The sequence below is a fragment of the Canis aureus genome, chromosome 35, assembly GCF_053574225.1.
Source record: "Canis aureus isolate CA01 chromosome 35, VMU_Caureus_v.1.0, whole genome shotgun sequence".
Classification (NCBI taxonomy): Eukaryota; Metazoa; Chordata; class Mammalia; order Carnivora; family Canidae; genus Canis; species Canis aureus.
In genome coordinates, this window is record NC_135645.1 from 3973378 (window position 1) to 3999379 (window position 26002).

At 42.8% G+C, this 26002-nt stretch overlaps 1 protein-coding gene across 23 annotated transcripts in view; it reads right to left on the minus strand.

Annotated features, from left to right (window-relative positions):
* Positions 1 to 26002, minus strand: part of KALRN (kalirin RhoGEF kinase) — a 660095-nt gene that overhangs the window by 339951 nt on the left and 294142 nt on the right. For all 23 annotated transcript variants that reach the window (XM_077884356.1, XM_077884355.1, XM_077884353.1 and 20 more), the window contains one exon: positions 17815 to 17937. In XM_077884356.1, coding sequence (XP_077740482.1) covers positions 17815 to 17937 — 123 coding nt within the window. The remainder of the gene's footprint in view (positions 1 to 17814; positions 17938 to 26002) is intronic.

Here is a 26002-nt window from a genome sequence, read left to right on the forward strand (position 1 = left end):
TCTTTTCTGAGCGAGTTCCAGACATGATCTCACCCACTGACACTATATCCCCTTAAGAATAATGATGATAATTCACATCTGCTCTGGGCTCTACACTTAAAGTGCTTTCAAGCACGTTATCTCATTTAATGCCTACTTTGACTATGATGGACTAAATTATCGTTCCCATTTTATGGATGTAGAAATGAGGTTTGGCGAGTTAAGTGACCTGCACATGCAGCTGTGATAGCCCTGGGCCTTCTAAGCCAGATGTTTGAATCCCTGAAGCCGTCTCATGGGATCTTTTGCTCCCCACAAAGAAGACGGGAGGAAGAATCTGTAACTCCCATTTTATTGATAGGGAGATGATGGTACTCATTATTAAGAGGCCTTCACAAAAAAAAAAAAAAAAAAAAGAGGCCTTCACGTAAGGCATTGGGGAAGGAAAGAGAATCTAGAAATTACCCCATGTCAAGGTCATCCAGTGCCAAATTACCTGGCCACCTGAAGCCATGACAGGATGTAATTTCTTGAAATAAACCTCAAACCTTTCTAGCTTTATAAACGTGTAAAACTGTTATCAGGGTGATAGCTTTGGTGGGTGGGTCAGACCCAAGGTTTGCATCTAAATAACACTCTCTTCTTTAGCTATATGGTTGAATTGTTTATTTTCTAAAAGATTTTATTTATTTATTTTAGAGAAAGACAGGGGAGAGTGCAAGCACAGGGAGGGTCAGAGGGAGAGAATCTCAAGCAGATTCTGTGCAGAGTGTGGAGCTCAATGTGGGGCTCGATCTCATGACCCTGAGGTCATGACCTGAGCCGAAATTAAGAATCGGATGCTCAACTGACTAAGCCGCACCCCCCCACCCCAGGCACCCCTGGCTGCATTTTTTAAAGCAAATGAGACCGACCTTGTGAATTTCTAAGATGCTCAAGAGTCCATAATTTTAGGCAGAGTCCAAGCCACATAAAGAAGAAAACTGAAACATGTCTATCACATGGATCTGGACTTCTCTTTTTAGCCTCACTCACTGCCCCCTTCCCTTGATGTTATTTTCAAATTCTAAGCATGTGATGAACTAAAGTCCACCGGAGCTATTTCTAGCCATACTTGGCATTGTTGAAGCTCAGAGACATTATACAAAATAGCCCACAGTGTGAAGCACCATGGAGATATGTAATTACAGCGGAGGTTGCCAGTATTCAGCGCGGTCAGCTCCTACCATGTAGTGGGACAGCTGCTCTGGCCTCTGAATCCCTAAGGGCAGTGCCTAGGGCTGGCTGGCATTTGCCTCTGTATCCCAGGACAAATCAAGGCACTGGTTCCAGGGAGGCCTGGGTGTCCCCCGATGTTACAGGACGCGAGAGAGCTCAGCTCTCACTTCCTTTCCAGGTAGGATAATGCAGACGTAATGCCTGGTTCTTGCCAGAACTTGGCAGTTGGGTTTTTCTCCCATTAAAAATGTATTCCAAACAAAATTAGTTCATGAAAATGCCTCCGGTTGCTCACTGACAGACATATTTGTTTGGTGGGTTGTTCTTGTTGGTGATGTGGGTTTTATTTTTTTGGTTTGTGCAATAAACAGCCTGAAGCCCGTCAGGGGCTCTTATGTGCTGGTTCCTGGTCCTCATCATCTGTCCCCGCTGCTGCATTTACTAGCGAGTTCTCCAAAGCCCTTACCCTTCCTTCAGCCCAGACACTCCTGACCTCCTCCAACACCCCAAATGCCACAGCGAGAGAGTATTCACCTCACAGAGCTCTCAGGGGTCCTGGAAAACACAGCTCACCTGAAAACACACTTGGACCAGAGCTGAGCGCTGCATCCTGGACCCTGATGAGAGTCCCTATTTCAGGAAATGATGTCCCATGAGAAGATGGGACAGATGAAGAGGAAAAAGTAGAGGAGGAAGAGAAGGGGAGAAAAAAGGAGAAGAGAGGAGGAGGAAACAGGCTACAAAGCCTATTTTTTTGAAGCACTCCCCACTACTACTGCTCCCCCCACCACCAGTCACTCAGCTCCACTCTAGCCAGGTCTTAAGGACTCGGAAAGTCCTCACTGCATTGCAATGTCCATGCATCTACTGTAGGGAACAAGGAAAGGCCTGGAGAGCCTGATAAACTGCCATTTTCTGACGCTTTCTCTTGGGAAAAGATTGTGATTCTTTAGCTTAAACCCAGCCTTCCATTTTCAATGTTTATTTTGCTGCTTTTTTTACGTACTTACAATTGTACCTGGTTTTAATAGCCTATAATTATAAATTACCAGACTCTGGGAAAGAATAAGAAGTCTTAATATTAGAGACTTAACACACACAAAAATAATAATAACATTATAGATTACCATGGTAATCTGTAACACCATAGCAATAGATAACATTGCATCTATTACCATGGTTATACCCTTAAGTGAGAAAAGCAGATGACCAACATACCCATATATATATAGAGAGAGAGAGAGAGAAAAAAAATATCTGGGAGGATAAACACCAATGTATAGCAACTGTTAGACAACTGAGTGGGTGCATTATTTTTGTTCCTATTTGCTTGTCTGCTTTTCTATATTGAATATGTGTAATTTTGTAATTAAAAATAAAGAATATAAATAAAAATAAAATAGAAATTTCACGTGGAAAAAAACTCCCAAAAGGATCATTAAATAAACTCAGTTTTCCCCGTTACTCTGAATGCATGTGTGCCAGAAGAGTGAGCTTTGGGGTCAGCTTGCCTAGGTTCAAATCTTGCCTCCTACGCTTGAGTGATCTTCTCTGGGCCTGATTCTTCATCTGGAAAATGAGGATAAATTAATATTTCCTCCAAAGAGTGGTTTCAAAGATCAAATGAGATATTCCCTGTAAAATTGTGTGTTAAATTAATGGCATTTCTTATTATTACTCGTTCTTGTATGCTTGCCTTTACAGCACAGGCTTAAAACCTTGCAAATACTTTTCAAAATATGTTTATCCCTCGATATGCAAACCCATCAGCGCTCCCTGTAACTTTCAGCCCAGGCAGCACTGGCTTCTAGGGCGGCAAGCAGACTCCCGAGGCCCGCGCTACTCCATGTGTCACAGGAATGGAAAGTAGAGGGAAGAGAAAGGAAATCGATTTGATTTCTCTTCACCTGGGTAGGTTGACCTGTGCTGAAATTAATTATTGGAAGACACAGTAATAAATGGTTTGCTTTCTGGATCAATACCAGGCAGATGGGAGAGCAGCCTTCCCTGTTTCCTTTCTAAACCGTGTCAATGCTTTCTGAGAGACAGTAACTTTATTTTTCCCATCCGTATGTACATGGTGAATGTGTTGTCATGTTGTGAAACTCTACTAGTTACAGTCTTGGTATCCTTCTAAGGAGGGCACTGATGTGGAGAATTCTTTAGAGTAGACTTGGTGCCCAGACTCTCTTTTCTTCCTTCTCCCTTTCCGGGGGCCCCATGGCAGGCTCAGCTCCAGCCCAGTTACAGAAATCAAATGGAAACACACATCTCACCAACAGACCTCCACATCAGGTCCCCTTGACAACCAACCAGTCTGCCCTGGTGCCCAGTTTTGATAACTAGACTTTGTCCATTCCCCAAGAGTCAGCCCTTCCTTACCTGGTATCCCAGGAACCCTGCCTCTGACCTGCAGCCCAGTGGCTGGAGCCTTGCTATCCATTAAAAGCCTTCCCATTTGCAAACTGCCCATTCTCCTCCTTGGATCTCTGAACACATTTGCCCGGTGCTGGGTGCCCAGTATCTACTGTCCCCAGGCAGGATGAATCATTATTCCATTTGCTTCCATGGTTCTGATCGGCCAAATTAGATGGCCATTTATTCCATAATGTTTAACCTGAGGGTCAGGCTTCTCTATACCCATAGCTGATCTGTCGTCCCCTTGGCACCTGGTCCATCTCAAAGGATAGACCTACTCTTTCCAACATAGTTAAGTAGACCACATCAAGCTGAGTCTTGAGTGATGACAGCAGGGTACTTGATAACCTAGCCTGGAAGAGTGAGGCTTAGATGTATTCTCTCACCACTACTACCATGGCCACCATTGCTGCCACCAAGGCCACTATTCATCAAGCACCTTCTATGAAACAAATTCTCAAGCAGGCACTTTTTTTTTTTTTTTTTTTTGATCAGGCACTTTCCATATGTTATTTCTAACTGTAACATCACTCCTCAGGGTAGGTGTCATTATCTCAATTTTAGAGAAGGACACTGAGGCTCAGGAAAATAAAGTGACCCAAGACCAACAAAATGAAAGAGTAAGTTGATTCCAAATGCTATCGTTTTCTTCCTATACCATATGTCCCAGTAGACAGGCAATCAAAGATGAGAGGCAATCACAACTGAGCTTGGGGAGCTATCTAGGGTAGAAGATTTGGGAAACTAGGAAATTTAATTAGTGACAGCCTGACCTCAGCAAAAGGTGAAAGGAAATAAAATAATCTCCTAGGTTGGTCAAGTTTCATCTACCAGTTTGTGCTAGAAAATGGAAATGAAGACTCAGGCCAGATCCTGGCCAAGTTAATTGTTAAGTGGGCCATGGTCTAGCAGAGAGCAGAGCAGCTGTCACCAACCATTGGTACCTGTGCTCCAGACAAGCCAGAGAACAGGCAGAGAAAGGTAAAAGGCAGTCACAGGGTTTCCAAAGGTCTAGGTTCACGCAGACCCTTTAGAGTAAAAAGAGGTCATGGAGGATCATGAAGGAGGTCCTAGAATTCAAGGGAAATCTCAGACAAAAGAAGGGAAAAAATATGACTTAGCAGTTTCATGGCCATAGTGCCAACACATAGCTATCTAAGGGAACATACGATATACACATCAAAAGAGGACTATAAACTGGTTCTAGAGTGGAATTAAGAACCCTTCATCCCAGAGACATCTAAAGTTCTTATGAATTAAGAGAGTCTATAGCAAGATATTTGAGAGCCTGAGCCGTGGAGCTAGTCCGCCAGGGTTTGAATCCCAGCTCCACCGTTTCCTAGCTCCACCAATTACTAGGAATTACTAGAAAATACTAATTATTTAGCCTCTTTGCCTCAGATTTCTTACTTGTAAATAGGAATTAGAAATTCCCAACTCACGCACAAAGCTGGAGGTATCACAATCCCAGATTTCAACATACACTGTAAAGCTGTAGCAATCAAAACAGTATGGTACTGGCATAAAAACAGACTCACAGATCCATGGAATAGAATAGAGTCCAGAAATAAACCCATGCTTACATGGTCAATTAATCTGCAATAAAAGAGGCAAGAATATACAATAGGGAAAAGACAGTCTTCAGCAAATGGTGCTGGAAAAACTGGACAGCTACATGCAAAAGAAAGTAACTAGACCACTTTCTTACACTATATACAAAAATAAATTCAAAATGGATTAAAGACCTATATGTGAGACCTGAAAACATAAAATATGTAGAAGAAATCAGGGAGTAATTTCTTTGACATTGATCATAGAAACATTTTTCTAGACATGTTTCCTTAGGTAAGGCAATAAGAACATTGGGAAACTATTGGTACTACACCAAATAAAAAGCTTTGCACAACAAAGGAAACCTTCAACAAAACAAAGAAGCAGCCTACTGAATGGGAGAAGATATTTGGAAATTATATATCCAATGAGGAGTTAATATCCAAAATATATAAAGAGCTTATATAACTTGACACCAAAAACAACAACAACAACAACAACAAACAATGAATCTAATCACAAAATAAGCAGAGGACCTAAATAGACATTTTTCCAAAGACATACAAATGGCCAATAGACACATGAAAATATACCCAACATCACTAATTATCAGGGAAATGCAAATTAAGACCACCATAAAATATCACTTTATACCTATCAGAATGGCTAAAATCAAAAACATAGGAGATAAGAAATGCTACAAGGATATGAAGAAAAAAGAACCCTTGTACACTGTTGGTAGGAATGCAAATTGGTATAACCCCTGGAAAACGGTGTAGAGGCTCCTCAAAAAATTGAAAGTAGAACTACCATATGATCCAGTAATTCCACTACTGGGTATTTATCCAAAGAATATGAAAACACCAATTCAAAAAGATAATTGCACCCCTATGTTTATTGTAGCATTATTTATAATAGCCAAGATACAGGAGCAACCCAAACCCAAATGTCCACTGATAGATGAGTGGACAAAGATGATGTGTGTGTGTGTGTGTGTGTGTGTGTATAAAGGCATATTAATATATATTAAAAATATATTAAGGGCTCTTAATAGAATAATATAAAATGTTACATATTTTATATTAATATAGAGTACTATATTTTTATTTATTATATATATGCACACACATATAATGGAATATTACTCTGCCATAAAAAGAATGAAATCTGGCCATTTGCAACAACATGGATGAACCTAGAAGGTATAATGCTAAGTGAGAGAAGTCAGTCAGGGACAGAAAAATACCACATTATTTCACTTATATGTGGAATTTAAAAAACAAAATAAATGAACAAAGAAAACAAGAGACAAAAAAAATGGACTCTTAAATTCAGAGAATAAATTGTTGGTTGTTAGACAGGAGGTGGGTGGGGGGAAGGGTGAAACAGATGAAGGGATTAAGAAAACACTTATTTTGATGAGCCTTGAGAAATGTATAGAATTGCTGAATTATTATACTGTACACCTGAAACTAATATAAGATTGTATATTAATTATGCTTGAATAAAAAATACTGCAAAAAGGAAATACCAAACTTTTCGCTGTTATGAGGATTGAGTTAACATAGGAAAAGTTGGTAAAACAGTGTCCAGCCATGAACAGAAATTTCACAGAGGGAGACATAGACATGGCCAACATGCACATGAGAAAATGCTCCACATCACTGGCCATCAGGGAAATACAAATCAAAACCACAATGAGATCCCACCTCACCCCAGTGAGAATGGGGAAAATTAACAAGACAGGAAACAACAAATGTTGGAGAGAACGTGGAGAAAGGGGAACCCTCCTGCACTGTTGGTGGGAATGTGAACTGGTGCAGCCACTCTGGAAAACTGTGTGGAGGTTCCTCAAAGAGGTAAAAATAGATTTGCCCTACGACCCAGCAATTGCACTGCTGGGGATTTACCCCAAAGATGCAGATGCAATGAAACGCCGGGACACCTGCACTTGATGTTTATAGCAGCAATGTCCACAATAGCCACACTGTGGAAGGAGCCTCGGTGTCCATGGAGAGATGATGGATAAAGAAGCTTGGTCTATGTATACACTGGGATATGACTCAGCCATTAGAAACAACAAATACTCACCATTTGCTTCGACGTGGAGGGACCTGGAGGGTATTATGCTTAGTGAAGTAAGTCAATCAGAAAAGGACAAACATTATATGGTCTCATTCATTTGGGGAATATAAAAATTAGTGAAAGGGAATAAAGGGAAAGGAGAGAAAATGAGTGAAAATATCAGTGAGGGAGACAGAACATGAGAGACTCCTAACTCTGGGAAATGAACAAGGGGTAGTGGAAGGGGAGGTGGGCGGGGGTTGGGGTGAATGGGTGACGGGCACTGAGGGGGGCACTTGGCGGATGAGCACTGGGTGTTATACTATATGTTGGCAAATTGAACTCCGATAAAATTTTTTTTAATTAAAAAAAATAAGTGTCCAGCATATAGTGTGTACTAAGTGAGTGTTATGTTACTATTATTATGGTTGTTGGTATTAGGGTCTCCTCAATAGGAAGAAGCAAAAAATGTCTCTCAATGAACATGATACACCAAATCAAAAGAAGTAGGACTAGATGAGTTGCCTTGGACTTAAAATCCATGTACTAAACATAAAGTCAGTATACAGTATACTTCTTTTGTTTAATTTACTTTTTGGATTTTTTCTTTTTGCCTTTAAAATCCTTTTGAAAAAGACCAATGTTACTCACTTCTCAAAAAAAGAATTTCTGCAAGAAAAAAAGAACTTCACTACATATAAGCTAGCAAAGGAAGAGGGTTAATGGTAAGGTGTGATGGCAGCTATCTCAGCTGGAAAAATCATGGAAACTGAATGGGGCTGGGGAAATGCACAGAGTAAGGATTACCATTTCCTCTTGTAAAGATTGGTTTCCTATGACTTCATCTGAAATAATTTTTTAGTTTTTCTTTTTCAATTAAAAAAACCACAGACGAGTCCAAAACCTCACTTAAAATATGACTCAAAAATGCTTCTTCCCAAGTGTCAGCTCGTGGGCAAGGCCATCCAGTTGATCCCAGCTCAGTGCAGTCTACAAATTCTAACAGGGAGGCTCTCAGGTCACAGGCTATATGATTCTGGGGCCTGTGTTCTTAGGAATATTCATCAAATCCACTTCTCTTCTATTTATCATTCTTAGAATTGCAAGGGATCTCGGAGATAATCTGACCTGATAGCCACCCCACAAAGAAATCCTCTCTGTACCATTCATTTACTTTTACAACTGCCAATTGCATGTTAAGCTCACTGTGCTAGGCATTGAGATAAAAAGACTAATGAGACAAAATTCTTGCTCTAAGGAAGTCACAGTCCAGCTGGGGAATGAGGCTGGCATAAAATTTAATTATGACACTGCATAATAACTATCATGACAGGGATGTGGCCAGAATAAGTGGATGCCTAGAAAAAGGCATTTAATCCAAACCATGGAGGCCACTTCTTTCGAGAAGAGATGATTCTTGAGATGTTTAACATGAAGAGAAGCTGTCCATGGATGGTCAGAGCCGACAGCCCTGACTCTTGAGAGCATGGCATGTTCAGGTACAAACCAGGAGAGCAGGACTATGGGGGTGAAGAGTAGAGGGAGCACATGAGCGGTAAAATATAGACCCAGAAAGGCAGTAGCCAGGTCATAAAAGATTTGTGATACCAATAGTTTGAACTTTATTCTAATGAGAAGCCATCTAGGGGTTCCATAATGATGGAATAGCACGATGATATGTGCATTTCAGGAAAACCACTCTTATGGCCGTGTGAGGAAGGATTTAAGGAGACTATGACTGGAGTCAAGGAAAACAGGAGGACAGTGTGACAAATCAAAAAGGGATAATGAGACTCTGACCTCAGGTAGTGGCAAGGGAGATGAAAGGAAAGGGACACATAAAGAGGTAATGTCAGTGGGACTTTGCAATGGCCTCAGAAGGGGTAAGAGCATCAGAAGTCAAGAATGACTCCCAAGTTTCTGGCTCAAGCAACTGGGTGGTTGGTGCCCTTTACTGCCATGGGGTATACAGGAAGAAGAGCACACCTGGAAGGGATGGAGAATAAAATAAATTTTGGATACACTGGTTTTGAGAACCCTCTGAGAAATCAAAGTGTAAGTGTCCAGAGAGTCAATAGGTTTATGCATAGGTTGCTCAGTGGTGAGATCAGAGATAAGACGTGGATTTTGGAGCCTTTAGACTAAGGATGGCAGTTGAGGCTAGAAAAGAGTGTTACGTCATGCATGGAGTATACAGTGAGAAGAGACGGTCTGAAGAAATCCTTGAGAAAAGAGAGAAGAGTCTAAGAAGAACCAGCCAGAAACACATAAGGAAACCAAAAAGAACATGTCATGGAAAGCTGAGAGAAGAGAATTTTAAAAGGAGGAAATGGTTGACAGGGTCAAATGCTTTCCAAAGACCAATTAACACCTGAAAAAGTGTCCTTTGAATTTAGCAACAAAAACCCCAGTTGAAGACTTCATAAGATTCTCAGTTGCCCAAAGGGGACAGAAGTCCAATGGCAAGGGTGAAAGGGCATCTGGGAGGTGAGGAAGGAGAGATGGCAAGTATAGACTCTTCTCTCAAAAACTTAGGCTATGAAGGAAAAGAGAAACACAGAGGAAACCAGTCTAAACTATCAGAAAAGATAGTCTAAGTTTCTTTTAATTCATTTTTTGTTTGCTTTTAAGATAGGAAGACTTAAGGACGTTTATATCCTAATGGAATAAAGGGTCACCTTTACTGGAAAGAAGCACACGACATCACAAAGTATTTCATTTTTGATTTTGGACAGCTCATAAAAAAGCAACCTTGGGTTAGAAGTTATACCTGAATTAAGCTAAAATTAGCTTCATTATCCCTTCCACCCTTATCTCTTCTACAGGAAGCCCTCAACTATCAAGCTCATCTCCCTGCCTTCCATAAAACATTATTTACTCAAAACAGAATATATCCAGTTACTTGGATTTCACTATCCTCGCAGTCTTCTGACGATCAAGTACAGTTTGTCAATATCTGTTTGAATATATACTTTCTCAAATTAGGCACAATACTACATGTGTGATTTAAACAGCCAGTGGATAGAGAAATCCTTACTTTTCTGGTTTAGAGATTGATTATACACTTGGCCACTGATCAACGTGAGCTTGAACTACATGGGTCCATTTATCTGTGCGTTTTTTTTGATAAATACAGTAGAGTACTGTAAATATATTTTCTCTTCCTTATGGTTTCCCTAACAGTTTCTTTTCTCTACCTTATTTTATTGTAAGAATACAGCATATAATACATATCACATAAAGATATGCATTAATTGACTGTTTATGCTATCAGTAAGGCTTCTAGGCAACAATAGGCTATTAGCGGTTAAGTTTTCGAGGAGGCAAAAGTTATAGGCAGATTTTTGACTATGTGAGGGTTGGTGCCTAATCCCCTGGATTGTTCAAGAGTCAGCTGTATTTTAATTTAAATCATTACTCAAGGGATCCCTGGGTGGTGCAGCGGTTTGGCGCCTGCCTTTGGCCCAGGGTGCGATCCTGGAAACCCGGGATCGAATCCCATGTCGGGCTCCCAGTGCATGGAGCCTGCTTCTCCCTCTGCCTGTGTCTCTGCCTCTCTCCCTCTCTCTCTCTGTGTGACTATCATAAATAAATAAAAATTAAAAAATAAATAAATAAATCATTACTCAAAAGCCTTTAGTATTTCTCTCTGCTTTAAGAGAAAAGTCTTAACCCTTTCATTTAAAGGTCAAGGTTGAGTCTAGACACAACATATACTCCTTCCAGCTTTTCTACAATGATTCGCTCTCTCTCATGTAGCATTCTCCACTCTCAACAATATATAGATGTTTTATTTACAGTGTCACAAAATGTATAGGAGATGCCAGGAAGTTTGAAGACTGTCACTACCACCATAGATTTCCTTGAACCAGAAGTGAAATAATGTCAGAACAGCATTTCCCACATCCTCCATCTGATGGAGCAGACCATGGTCCTCTCTAGTAGCAGTCAGTTTTGTTTTGTTTTTTTCCTCTTCTTATATCTCTATTACTTCTTCATATTGCTTACTACCCTCAGGTTTGTAGATCTCATATCAATGTGATCCTTTCTGATACAACTTCATCCCTCCTATTAGAATGAGTCCTTTAAACAAAAAAAATCCTCTTTTCTCACCATTTTCTAGCTATGAGCTCAATACACTGAAGTCTCAGGAATGTTTGTTATATTTGTATTTTTTTTTAAAGATTTATTTATTCATGATAGACATAGAGAGAGAGAGAGAGAGGCAGAGACACAGGAGGAGGGGTAAGCAGGCCCATGCCAGGAGCCTGACGTGGGACTCGATCCCGGGTCTCCAGGATCGCGCCCTGGGCCAAAGGCAGACGCAAAACCGCTGAGCCACCCAGGGATCCCCATATATTTGTATTTTTATATTAAAATTTAAGTACACTATTTGTTACACATAACTTTTGTTGGTGTGTGTGTGTATTGCAGGCAATTGTATATGTATTTTCCTACGTAAGGTGACCTAAGGGCATCTCCTTCACAAGGTGCTTCTTTCTATGTCATTGTATGGTGCCCCACATATCTGGTTTTGCCTCTACTGGGATAATTTTCTCCTTTCACTTCAAAGGAGATAGATCAATAAAACTTTCTGCCAAATCTTTCCCAATCTTTTTAAGATGCACTCACCCCTTGCCAGAAGTCCATCATCCCGGCTCTGAAGGGTACACTCCAAAACACTTCTGGAAACACCATGTACATTGGCAGCCATTTGTTTTTCAATGTCTCCCTCCTTTTCCATAGTCACTGCCATCACATGGAACAAGACATAAGGACACCACCTGCGCTTTTGAGTCTTTCAGTTTGCTATCCAGAACTTAAAGTCACTAGGAATGCAGTCTCAATTTCTTCTGAATGTGCCATTTGTTCCACACAGAAAGCAGCAGAAATGGGGGGACAATTCGTGGTCTGGATAAGAGGTTCTTGGCAGGCTCTCTAGGATATCTTGGATATTGGCTCCTACCCCCTCTCAATTTCCACATCAAGTGTATATAAAGTGACCTTCAAAACCCGTGGTTGGAAGTTACCTACAATTTAACCTATCTTTCTTCTTCCTGAGTGTGGTCCCAAGAGCCCTCCCATAAGCTCAGGCAACTTTTTCCTGGTGCTTCATGGAGGGACCATCCTGATTCCACTCAAGTGGGATGAATGTCATACAAGATCCAAAGGCTAAGATTGTCCTTCATTTCTTTGCTATTTCATATTCTTCCACTTGCTCACTTCGTGACATTAATTTCTCTGCATTCTCCTGGCTTTCTTCCTCACTATCTTTTTTTTTCATCCTGCTGAAGAAACTTTTGTCCTCTCTAAGAAGCTGGAGTGTGAAAAAGCTATTGAAGCTTTCCCACCTTTTCCTTCTGCTTGCATTTGCAGTTGCTATAACCGGTTACCATCTCAGGAATGAAAAGAAAGATGGAATTCACTCCAAAGATCACTATACTATCCCCTAGGCAGGCATACTTGGATCACCAAATGGTTTATCTTGGTTTCACTAGAAATGCTCTTTGAAAACCCTAAAAGAATAAAGACTGTAGTTCCTTTCAAACTATGGGATTTCTTAGAGAGTTAGAATATGTTTAATGCATGTTTTCTTTGTATCATGAGTTCCTCAAGACAGAAACTATTATATCTATTTCTCAAAGTGTTCAACACAGACTTGATGGGGTTTGGGAACTAATGAGTACTACGCTCTGACTCTGAGAGCCTGGGATTTCTATCTCTATGGATTCCTTCTTCTACTTGCCTTTAGAGCTCCAGTAAGTCAGCTGATTATACTTTGAATATCTTTGATGGTTAAGGTCACTGATAGCTCCATTAAAATGTTTCCCTTCCATTTTTGCCTATTTTGACCTCAAGACTCAGAATGATTTTAAGTGTTTTCTATTCAAGTTTTAAGGAAAAAAAAAAAAAAAAGCAAGAGTCAGATAAACAACTAACCAGAGATTATTGAATGAAGTACTTAATTGTGCCTGTTTTTATATTTTTTAAAAATCTTTCTTTAAATGGTCTGTTCTCCCAAAAATGTTATACTAATGCTATTTAACATGCTTAGCTGTTTAAATGTGATCTGGTGCTTTGAGATTTTAGATAATATATATTTGAGTGCAAATGATTGCTAATTTTTTTACTAAGCTAGCTTACAGAAAGTCTGGCATTTCAGATAACGAGGTTATAAAGCAGACCGCTCATCGAGCAGACACAGCTGCTGTCTAAACCACAGGCACTTGAGTAGTTTCCTACTGAGTAATAGCAAATATCTGAGGACAAAATAACAGTACCATACCCCTTCTGCCTCCTGGGCAGATGTGGACACCTGTATCCTCTGACAGTTGTGCTACGATGGGCAGCAACTCCATCTCATGCTTATTTGTACTCCTGGTAATGACTACCATGCCACAAAAAAAAAAAAAAAAATACAACAAGTGTCTTTTAAAATCAGACTTACTCTATAGCCAGAGTCATGCAATGATTTTATAGACAATTTGAGTCAAGTAAATACCAGGTTCCCATTAGTGCTGAGGTCTTCTATTTGAGCACAGAGAATCTCTTATCTCGGGCTAGAAATATTTATAGAGATAGACCCCCTGATGCATATCTGGCCCCAGGCTCTCCCCACCTGTCTGTCAGGAGCCTCCCATGCCAGGAGGTAAGTACTGTGGCTCCCTTCCCATTCGCTCAGCTTCCATGTAGACTATTCGAAGAGTGCCATCTGCAGGATGAACTGAGGACCATAAGTACTTCATTCATTTCCTTCAAATGACAGTTGAAGAATTCATTTAAAACGTGTTCAAGAGCTCATAGACACAAAATTTAAGGTAATGGTTTGCTACATTAATTCTTCTCAGGTATAATTTATGTTTACTATTGTCTTAAATGTCACTACACTATCTCAAGAGTAGAGGCGTATTTGTTCCAGGACTTCACGTTGCCCTCGGACCTCTCCCTGTGGGCAGCCCTTTTCTCCGCTGGAGGGCTTGCTCTTCCCTGCAGAAGAGCAGAAACCCAGGGGCTGTAACAGGTGCAACAGCTCTCTTCCTGCTTTGGTTCAAGACAATTTTTAACCTGAATATAGAGAACAGTGCTCAGAATTTCCTTCTCATATCAGCTTCAGATCAAAGATCCACAAAATCAGAACATTAGAAGAGATTCCTTCACTGAATCATGACCCTCTGTAGTACTGGCAACAAGTGACCCCCCACCCCCCAGCCTCCCACTAATCACCATTTGCAATACCCTTCCTGACTATATCTCTTAGCCAGCAACCTCAAACAACAAGCAGCAAGAGTTTCCATGCTTTGGTTTTTAGCATTGATCTCTGATTCAAGAATTGTCTAATCCTGATTAAATCCACTCCTCCTCTCCCAGTGGCCCTCACCTAATTGAGAACAGAAGCAAGAGAGAATGCATGCCCTTTCCTGCCTGGATCATCTCTTTTCTCACCACTTGAGCGTGATGATCATGTTGCACAGAACAAAGTAGGTCTGAGGCTGCTGACAGCCCATCCGCCTTTGCCACAGTCAAGTTGGTTTTCCAGTGTGGACTACCAATGCCAGGATGCTAGGCAGCTCCACTGCCTACTCCCTTCCCCAGAGTAGGGATGAGAAAACAAAGCAGGACTATGAGACTCCTCTCTAGACACCGATTTATAGGGCAATATGGCAACCTCATGGTCCCTCGTTAATGTGCTCCCTTTGTTGTCCATATCTGTCCCCATTCCAGAGGAAACACTTCTAAAAGCATGAGTCTTTTAGAAGGTAGAACTCTCCTCTCCTAAGAAAGACACTGTCTTATCTGAAAGCAGGGACAGGGAGACACGGATTATAGAAAGAGATTACTCATTGGCAGAGCCTGGGAAAGGCTGTGATGCATGTCAAATGGGATGGCCCCATTTGGCCCCACAGCAGCATCTCCTCTCCACTTCCCCCCCTACTCTTGCTCTTTGTTCTGTACTTTTCCTGGGCAAACCGGCACCTAGAAATGAATTTTACACTCAGGTCCTATACTTCAGTAAGGAAGGACAGCATGAAGTTAGGGTAAAAACATGACTCTGCAGTCAGACAGACCTGAGTTTGAATCCTAGCAGAGCCACTGGGAAGAAGAATTTTCTGAGCTTTCGTGTCATCTTCTGTAAAACAAGGCTACTACAATCCATCATTCAGGATTGGTGGGAGACAAAATACATAATAGAACCATAAGCTCTCAAAAATGTGTCCATTCTTTCTTTAGCATGAATGTAAAGGAATGTGTCTCCGCTGCTGATTGAATGGCACGGTTCCACGTGAAAGGCTTATCAGGCACCAGTGAGAAGGTAGGGGAGCACTTGGGAGAAATGGGGTTAGAGTTTGGGTGGCAGCCAGGCTTGCTGAGTTGTAACAGCACACAAAACAACAGCTCCCTCAAGGACCTATAACCAAGGCTGGTATTGCCTCTGAGGCTCCAGCAGGAAGAAGTCGAGGGGGGCTGGCTGGCTCAGGGTTGTGGGTGGCTCTGCAGACGTCCTTTCTAAGTGAGGAAGGGCTGAGCCACAGGATAACCAAAGGGCAAGAACACCACAGCTATAGGATGGCTCCATTCCAATAGACTGTCCCAGATACCACAACCCCCACTCTCAGCAGACAGGGCGTCCATGTGGCCCTCTCCCATCCTTTGCCATCTGACAGAGAGCAGAAGCACCCAGGATGCCTGGACACTCAGATATTTCGGGTCGTGCCATATGCATACATGGCCTGTCCATGTTACATTGGCATAATCCAGCCCATTCCGTAGAAGGCCCTTGTATAGATGAGGTTTGCTTTTTTTGTTCTTGTGATGGTAGTAAAATACACATAATATAAAGTTTTTTTCAGTTCAGTGACATCAAATAGATTCACATTGTTGTGCAACCATGACTACTGTCCATCTCCAGAACTCTTTATAAGGTTGAAACCGTATCCATTAAATAATAACTCCCTATTCCCACCCCGCCCCTCCCCCCCAACTCCAGCCCCTGGACTCTACTCTCTGTCTCTATGAAGATGACTACTCTAGGTACTTCATATAAGTGGACTAATATGTGTCCTTTCATGCCTGGCTTATTTCACATGGGATAATGTCCTCAAGATTCACCCATTTTGTTGCGTGTGTCATATTTCCTTCCTTTTTGGGGTTGAATAATAGTTCACTGTTTGTAGGGACCACATTTCATTTATCCTTTCATCTGGACACTTGGGTTGCTTCCACCTTTTGGCCATTGTGAACAATACTGCTATGAACATGGGTATACAAGAATCTCTTCACATCCCTGCTTTTAATTCTTTTGAGTATATATATATATATATAAAAGTAGGATTGCTGAATCATATGGCAATTCTATATTTAATTTTTTGAGGAATTGCCATAGAGTGACTACATCACTTTATTTTCCCACCAACTGTGCACAAAGATTCTATATGAGGCTTTTTTTATTGCATAGGTTGGGTCTAATCCATCTGTATTCCCAGCTTGAGGTCACTAGTGACTCAGTCTTTCTGGCACCTGCCGGGCCTCTCACTTCCCAGCATTCACTTGCAGCTTCTCTAGAGATGTAGGTTGCTCCCACCACTTTCCTGTCCTCTAGCAGATTCCTTTGGTTCTTGGCAGGGGTTCACCTTTTACACCCACAGCTCTCCCACAGCTTTGTCTTGAGCTGGGGCCCCCTTGCATGAGGGTTGGCACTCTGCACAATGCCCAGTGTGACACCCACACTGAGGACTGTCCACATGGTGGGATCAGAGCCAGGCCTGGTTAAAACTGTGGCAAACCCTAGCTTTGTCATTCTCCCTTCTGCCCCATACTGATTCCCTCTCAGATGGCGCTTCCCTGATTCATTCTTAAGTCTTAGTTTCCACTGCAACTGATCATGCCTGACAACATAACTGGACAGAGTAGAATTTCATTTTGAAGATGAAGATGTTCAGGATCCATTAGAGAACTCCCCCAAAAGAGAAACATAAGAGAGTTAGGATAAAATTGGGGGGCTGGAGGCTCAGAACAAAAAAGCCCTCTTATATCACTCTGCCATGAACTCAAATGGTCAAGGCTTCTCATGGCATCTTTGCATAATTAGAAAAAATGCCTTTTGGGGATCAGGAGCATCGCTCAGCTACAAGACTGAATATTATGCCATATTCTCCAGGCACATTCAGCCTTGTGGATACACGATGTGGTGAAGAGGTGCCATCTCTTCCTCCAGGTCCTAGAAGATACACAGCTTTGCAAGCAGAGCCAATGCTGATTTTCAGCTCCCACTTGCCTGTGGGCCATAAGCAGTAGTTCTGGGCCATTGGTGTTTCTAACAGCAATTCCTTTTGCCATTACCACCTTGTGGACAAGGCCTTTGCAGATCATGCAGGCAGGAAGATCCTCTCTGAAGACCATAAACAAGGGCCTATTGATCACTCACCCAGTGATTCAAGAGCAGATAAGGGTCTCCTTGCATCAGGCAGGAAGGCAGCCCAGAAACCACCAGCCTATCAACCCAACATGCCTCACCAAATACCAAAGCCCCAGCCCTGGCCTCCCTCGCCCAGCTCCACACACATACAACCACACACAGCATCTCACCTGGGCCACCTCTTCAAAGTCATCATGTCTCTTCTGCAGGGCCCGGGCTCGATGCAGGGACTTCCCAACCCCAGTGTGTTTGCTGAGAAAGGCCTCACCGTGGTTTTCAATCCAGTCCAACACCTGGTCAGAGAGAAGGATGACAGAAACAATGACTCCCCGGCAGAAGGAAAGCCATGTGACAATATGAGTGACCACTAGAGTCCTAGAGTTCCCATCCCAATCAGAAAGCAGCAGTCCAGCTGGAAACGTTCACTCCACCGTGGATCCAAGGATTTCATTACTGTCATTGCCCACGTAGCAATCCCACTCTTAGCTAAATTCAACTCATCTTTGATCTCTGGAATATCCCCTCATTATTCTTTCAGTTTTCCCAGCCTTAATTATTATTTTAAACAAGCTACACAGACCATCAGGCACAGTTTAAACCCCTCATTACCTTTACTCCACTCACATAAAGTCAAAAGTCAAAAGTCAAGCACGCTGGTGGAAAATTAGGCAGCATCAGGTCAGGGCAGTTCCTTGGCCCTCATGGCTTACTCATCCCTACTTTACCATAAAAGCACTTATAGCAGAGCCAACTAGTCATGGGGACCCTGCCTCCTCGAGCTCCTGGGACTCCCTTCCTAATTTTGAGGGTACAGTCCACACTGGTTAGTCACCATCTGGTGGCTCAAGAGAGTGATCACTAGGACGATCCTTTCTGGCTTTCTGTCCTTTCTGGCTTCTTTCCACTTCTCTCCTCCAATCAGCACCAACCAACCAACCACATAAATTAGGGTCTTTACATCCTAAGGCCTCTGGTATCTATGATTCTCTCCTGGAAAGAAGTGGAGACCCCGTGTTTTTCTACACTTAAGATTAGTGATTTGGCCTCAAGACATTTTCCTCAGTAGTTAGAAAGCCTGGAACAGAGGTAGCTGGAGCAGTAGAGGGATGAGGGAGGGGGATGCTGAGAAGGTGAGAAAATATGTTTTCCTGAGGGGCTCTGGACAGAGGGAGTGGAAACCCCTTAGTAGAAGCCTTGAAAAGGAGGGAGGACTAAAGCCTTTCACACCTCTTTTGCATTCACGTCAAAGGCCTAACAAAAATGTGTGCCTCCCAGGGAGAAGGGAAACAGTTCACTCCCTGGTCTCCAAAGAGTTGGTGCTCAATAAAGCAGCTGGCTAAAATTAAATCAGTTATACAGACACACACCTGTTAGAGATCCTGCCAGGACAACTGAGCTCACTCTATCCCTGCTATTCTGGACTAAACCTGAACTTTTGGTTAATGATGTTTTAGCCTTCTCAGATTCTAGACGGGCTTTTTGGGAAGATGATTTAGATGAACTGGGCCTGTTTAAAATGATGCTTTAGGGTCACCTGGGTGGCTCAGTGGGTTAAGCACCTGCCTTTGGCTCAGGTCATGGTCTAGGAGTCTGCTTCTCCTCTCCCTCTGCCTCTCCCCTCTGCTCACACGTGCGCGCTCTCTCTCTCTCTCTCTCTCAAATAAATAAATAAAATCTTAAAAATAAATAAATAAAAAGATGCTTTAGTCCATTCCTCTGTTTCTTCTACAGACTGCCCTGTGGCAAGCAGACAGACCAAATCATTCCATGGAGTATAGGCATGGGAGTTCTGGCTCCAAAGAATCTAGTTTTGGCTTCACTTCCTCCACCATGTGAGATAAATTACACCTGCAATTGTGCAAAGTACGGAAGCTTTCGAAGTCTTCGGTGACACTATCACAAAGTCCACTACAAGATTGGTATTAGATCAGAGAAATGTATGTATGAATATAAAAATGAGATTCAACAAACATCCCCTTAACAAAACTGGAATGTCCGATAATTGCCCATGAAAAAGGAGAAAAGAAAGGCTTCTTAGGGAATGACCATATAAACAGTGGATGTAGAGATTTAAACATTTTACATAACAATTCTCGCAATATATGATTTTAATATTCCAGAGGCATGTCTGTAAAAAGAAATTGCAGTAGTAAGTGAACTGGATTTTTACCTTTCACAAACACTAAAAGGCAGCACTGAAAAGAACTCTAAATGTTCCTTTTTTAGAGGAAAGAAGAGCCCACATCTCTCTAGAATCATTTATGGGGAAATTTCAACAGCCACAACAACAAAAAATCAGGAGAGTGCATTTTCACTTGACTTGACACAATGTGATCCCACAATTTTCTGTTGTAAAGAGGATATTGAGCATCAGCACGCAAGGTCAAAGACAAATATTTCTAGTCACAAAGTTTTCCATGTACTGTGTACCATGGATAGCGTGGTTTTGCAATTTTTATGCGTATTTAAACTTGTATTAATCCCAGATAGTGAAGCTTATGAATAGTTCTGATAATTTTGATATACAAAAGAGCCGTCATGTGGCTTTTCATGAATGCTTCGGAATTTATGACAGATTACTCAGATTACGATTATTTACTTATTCAGTTGAGAGCAGTTAAGTGTGACCTGCTTGTCCGGCAATGTTTTAATGAGTTTAATTTCTTTCATTTCATTTTGTATCTCTAGCTTTGATGAAATGTGTTATGCTGAAACAAACTGGTTTAAGAGAAAAGCTTTCCATCTACTAGTTAGCAAATGGTTAGCTTTTATACTGCCTGGGGGTAATTTCACAACTTGTAAATTTTTTTAAAAAAGCAATTTGTGTCCTATTTAAGTTCTTTTGCTTTCTTTAAAATGCCAATTCATTGTCAGTTAATGACACTTAAGTTTACTTAATTAGCTCTACCTTAACCTCTTAAAAATCTATTTCATATCTGAGAGGCTTTTATTAAACATAACTTTGATTGCTCTGCGATGTTATATCATCTCCATTTAGTCCAGCTTCTGCCATCAGAGCCAAAGCTCTGGGGAACACATGAGCAACCTTGGTGAAGATGCAGAGACTGCGTGGAAATCAATTCAACAAATAAAAAGGCAAATGATTTAGGATGTGAACAAAATTACTTTAATAATCCATAGAAACTGGAAAAGTACTTGAGGTTAGAAAAACATCATCACTCTACGAGGCAGTGTTTAAAATGCTGATTTCTGACTGTTTCAGACAGTTCACTGAGAGCCCCCCTTACTTGACACACATGTTTAGACCACATGCTCTCTTGACCCTGATTCCGTGTCCCTCAATTATGGAAGTGCAATCTAGCTTTCCCCCTGGACCACATAGCAGAGAAATATGCTTTCTAAGCAGATGCCAGCAATGTCTCATAATTATACTCCATAAATTAATATGCAGCATCAGAAATCTGGATATCTCACAGTTTCTGGTGCATCACAGACTTGGAAGATCCCTGGATGAAGAATAAATTGCATTTCCAGCCAAATCCCTGGAACCCTACTGAAGCATATGCGCCCATCAAGGTACCTCTTATTAGCTATCTGTTTAACTTCTCTCATCTGCAAAATTTTATTTAAAATAATCAACTATCTGGGCACCTGGGTGGCTCATTTAGTTAAGTGTCTGCCTTCAGCTCAGGTCATGATCCTAGGATCCTGGGATCCAGCCCCACATCAGGCTCCCTGCTCAGCAGGCAATCCCTCTGCCTCTCCCTCCCCACCCACCCCACCACCACTGGCTTGTCCTCTCTTTTGGTCACTATCTCTCTTTCTGAAATAAATGAAATCTTTAAAAAATAAAATAATCAATTATCAATCTTAGGATGATAGTTAACAATACCCATCAATGGCTTTGAATTGGTATTCAAGTGTTTCCACCTAGAAGGTGTTATTTTTTAGTTTTTGCCTGTGGGTTCTTCAGGGAGCAAAGGAGCACCTGTGAGATGGGAACATCACTGTATTCAAACAGATACTTAATAGTCTTCCTGTGCCCTCGTGCTGGCACTAGAACAGCCAGGAGGCGGTAGTAAGCAAGGCAGGTGGGATCCTGATTCTGGGAACTCAGTCTATGTCGGGAATGGGCACTGGACAGAGGACCACACAACTGGTCATGAGCTGCGACGGCGAAAGTGCCAACAGTCAGGGAAGGCCTCTCTGAAGAAGTGAGGTTGAGCTGAGCGCTGAGAGCAGGACTTAACCAAGCAGGAAGACAAGCCATCAGCATGGCCTGAGTAGGGGTCAAGCAGGCAACGAGCCCAGAGAAGGCAGGAACCAGACATGCTGAGCCCCAGTGGTGTGCCCAGTGGGATTTCAGGGCTCATCCTAGGAGCCACTGAAGGGCTGCTGCAAAAGGAGAAAGAGCTGCATTTAAAAGCTATTATCTTTGCTCTGTGGAGAATTGGAGGAAGGTGAGAGTAGAGGTGGGAAAACAGGACATTACTGCAGAAATCCTGACAAGAGTCGATGCTGGCTCAGATGAGCCCAGGGGCATTGTCCATGGAGAGACAGATGTAATATTTGGGGCAGAGAATGGCCAGGATTTGGTGGTTAGGGATGGGGACAACAGGGAGGCAGGCGGAAGAATGACCCCCCCTGGGGCGTGGCTTGAATAACAGCATGGGTGGAGGATCTGGTCACTGGTGCAGAAGCAAAGGAGTTATGAGGAACAGCACAGAGATAACAGATTTTTCTGGTTTTCTTTCCATTTTCATAGTCACGCTCTGGTTTTGACAAATGGCAGTTATGCCTGTGAACTTGAGTGGGAAGCAGCACCCAATGATAGTTGTCAATCTGATTCTGGCAAGAGGTGCCCTTAGTTACAAAGGAGCGATTTTATACACTGAGGTTTAAAAAAGAATTTATAGGGCAGCCCCGATGGCCCAGCGGTTTGGCGCCGCCTTTAGCCCAGGGCATGATCCTAGAGACCTGGGATCGAGTCCCACGTCAGGCTCCCTGCATGGAGCCTGCTTCTCCCTCTCTCTCTCTCTCTCTCTCTCTCTCTCTCTCTGTCTCTCAAGAATAAACAAATAAAATCTTTAAAAAAAATTTTAAAAAATAAAAAAGAATTTATAAATTGCTAATATCCTTGGATCCTAAAATTTAAAAATTAGGGACACCAAATTCATTTGAAAAACACAAACTTAGGTCTAAACGGAATTAACCTGTGCATTCTTGAAGGGGCATTTCACCAGGACATAGTTTCAGAGGGGCCCCTTGACCTGACACGCAAAGTCCTCTGTGGCCACCCACCCCCTCTCAAGCCCACCTCCAATGAGTCCCTGCCTCACCCCCGAATGCCCCCAAAGCTGCTTCTTGCTTTCTGAGTTCTGCTCTCACTACCTTTAATTTCTCCACTTCTCCTGTGATGTCCATGTCCTCCTTTCTCCCTATCTCTGCTTCTCAGCCTCCTTTCTACTCATCCTTTAAGCATCATCTCAAAATCACTAGTTCTGGAAAGGCTTCTCTTTAATAACCCACCCAGGCTGGGGGAGGGGGGTGTCACTCTTCCCTGATTGTGTTGGACCCGCAATTACAGCCTCCAGACCCATCTCTCCCACTAGACTCTGACCTCCTGGTGATTCCCAGCCTCACAGCGCAGCGTGGTTTGTTACTACACGTTGAACTGCACTCAATTCACCCTCATCCCCACCACATGACTTGGGGTGCATGTGTCAGCTCCGTGCTCCTCTCCTTCACTCTGTCACAGGGCCTCTCTCGTGTGTCTCCACCCTCTCCACTGCCCCACCCGGCAGGTGGTTAGTTCTCCAGCTCCAGGAGTGTGAGATTTTCCCTACTGTATCCGACCCTCCCACCATCCTCCTGCCCCCAGCATCCCTGGAGCATAGCACATGCAGGAGCTACCCAACGACTGCTTATGGCCGTGAGCTGTCAAGAGCAAATCTGGCTCAGCCTGTGCCCCACCATCTTGACAGAGTCGGTGCCAACCCATCCAGGAGGAGGTCTGACCTGTGCCCTGTCTCTGGGGACAAAAGCCCAGGACCTCAAGGTGTTAGAGCAGACAGGCAGTCTCAAAAACAACTTGTAAAGCTCTTCTTCCTTTTTCATGCCCCAACTGTTCAACCAGAAATTAGTCCTTTCCCAGAACAGTCTTTTCCAAGAGAGAGCAGCTCACATCCTGAACCGGGTGTGGGAGCCAAATCTAACAGCCATTAAACATAATTCCCTAATCGCCCCCTTTCTTCCTCATCTAATTGTGTTTATTCCAATGAGCACGCAGTCAAGGCAGGGTGCTTTTCAGGGCAGGAGACAGTCCTTTCTAGCTGCTGAGAGAGAAAAGAGCTTTTTGAAGAGAAATACTGATATTTTTTTTCTGAACAGTGGCCATGAATGCAACTCAGTTAATGAGAGAAGATCAAGGGCCTACCTGTTTACTGTCGGGGGACTCTGATTTTTTGGGCTCTTCTCATGTGATTGAATCCTAGTGTTTGAGGAAACCCACAGGGTCATTCAGCCCAATGCAGGAGGCCCCTGCACTTAAGAGATATCCACCTTGGAAATTTTAAGTCTGTTTCTAAGCTCCACCTACATTAACCCTTTTAGGCTCCTAAAGCATCAAATGTGGCACCATCATGATGAGCATAACTTATAGATACCATCCTCGGGGTCAAGAGGAACCTGGGTTCTGGTCCCAGGTGTGCCCCTAACCATCTGTGACCCAGCTGGGTATGTACCTTCTCCTCCCTGGACCTCACTGCCTCAAATGAAAATACTGGACCCGACCATCTCCCTGGTCTTCTTCAACTCAAATATTTCATTATTTTATTACATGGAGGGTACAGCAGCTCCCCTCCTCAGAAGAAGACTATTATCCGCGGAGGGTTTGCTCACTGTTAAGCACTAGGCCAGGGCATGCGGCTCCTCACCATCTCTGTACTGTCTCACAACACTGAAAGGTGAGAGTTAGCATCCCTATGTTTAGACAAAGGAAGTAAGTCTCAGAGAGGTTAATTAACTTGTCTGAGCTCACGCAGCTCCCAAAGAGTGGAGTCAGGATTCCTTCCCCAAGGGTGGATTCCAAGACCACATCCTAATAAACCTCCCCTGGCTAACCTGCTGTGTGGACACCTCTTCAACCTCTTTGGACTCTGATCCTCTCGATGGGGTTGCTGTCCCTGCATGGGTGCTCTTCTCACTCCACCTGGGCTGTGACACAGCACCACAGCTCTGGCCTTTGGGGATGGTCTCCTTACCCTGCTCAGTTGGCACCTACGCAGAGCCACCCTCTCTTACAGGTGCTCTGTTCACCCTCCTTGGACTCTGGCACCCTGCACCAGGCTGCTCCTGTACAGGGACTCTGCTCTGGACCACACTTCCTTGAGGGCTACTAGTGCTGAGCTGCCCCCCACACAAAGCCATCCTGAGCCCACTTGGGCGCTGACTTCCCTGGGCCACTGCAGCCCTCTCTCCCTGTGGAGACACCCCCCTTGCTCAGCCCCACTTACGAGAAGAAGAGCCTGCCCTCTTCCAAAAACATTTCTGTATTAGCTCCTTGGATGCTCTCCTTACTAGGAATCACTCCTGCCTCAATGACCTTCATACCTGCCTATGTGCAGTTTTCTTTTTTTTGATCCCTGTTGTCCATCTTCCCAGCCTCTAAATTTTGGAATGCTTGAGGGCTTTCTTCTGAACCTCTCCCTTCTCTTCTCTTACTCCCTGCATTATCTCACCCAGTTCCATGGCTTTAAGTGTCATCTGTGTGTTGGTAATTCCCATAGTCACAGGTCCAACTCAAATTTCTCTCCTGAGACTGAGACTCATCCCCCGTGGCTTCCTCTCCCACTCCAATCTGGTATGTAACCTCAGACCTAATATATCTAAAACAGAACTCTAGATTCCCTCTACCCTCCTCTCTTGGTGTTCCCCATCTCAACAGAAGATGCCAAATTCACCCCACTGCTGAGCTGCAAGCCTGAGAGTCTTTCTTCTTAACCCTTTTATGCTGTTAGCTGGACCTATTTCTTCTTTTTTTTTTTTTTAAAGATTATTTATTTATTTGAGAGAGAGAGAGAGAGAGAGCATGAGTGGGAGGAGGGGTAGAGGGTGAGGGAGAAGCAGAGTCTCTGCTGAGTGCAGAGCCCGATGATGGACTCGATCCCAGGACCCCAAGATCATGACCTGAGCCGAAGGCAGATACTTAACCGACTGAGCCACTCAGGAGCCTCAGCCCTTTATCTTTTAGATAAAGATATCTAAATATCTTTATTTAGATAAATAAAGGTTATCTAACCTTTATTAGATAGCCCCTGCCTAAAGGTTATTTAACCTTTATTTAAGTTAAATAAAGACCTATTTCTTTAAACATAAATTAATTCAACATTCCCTTTA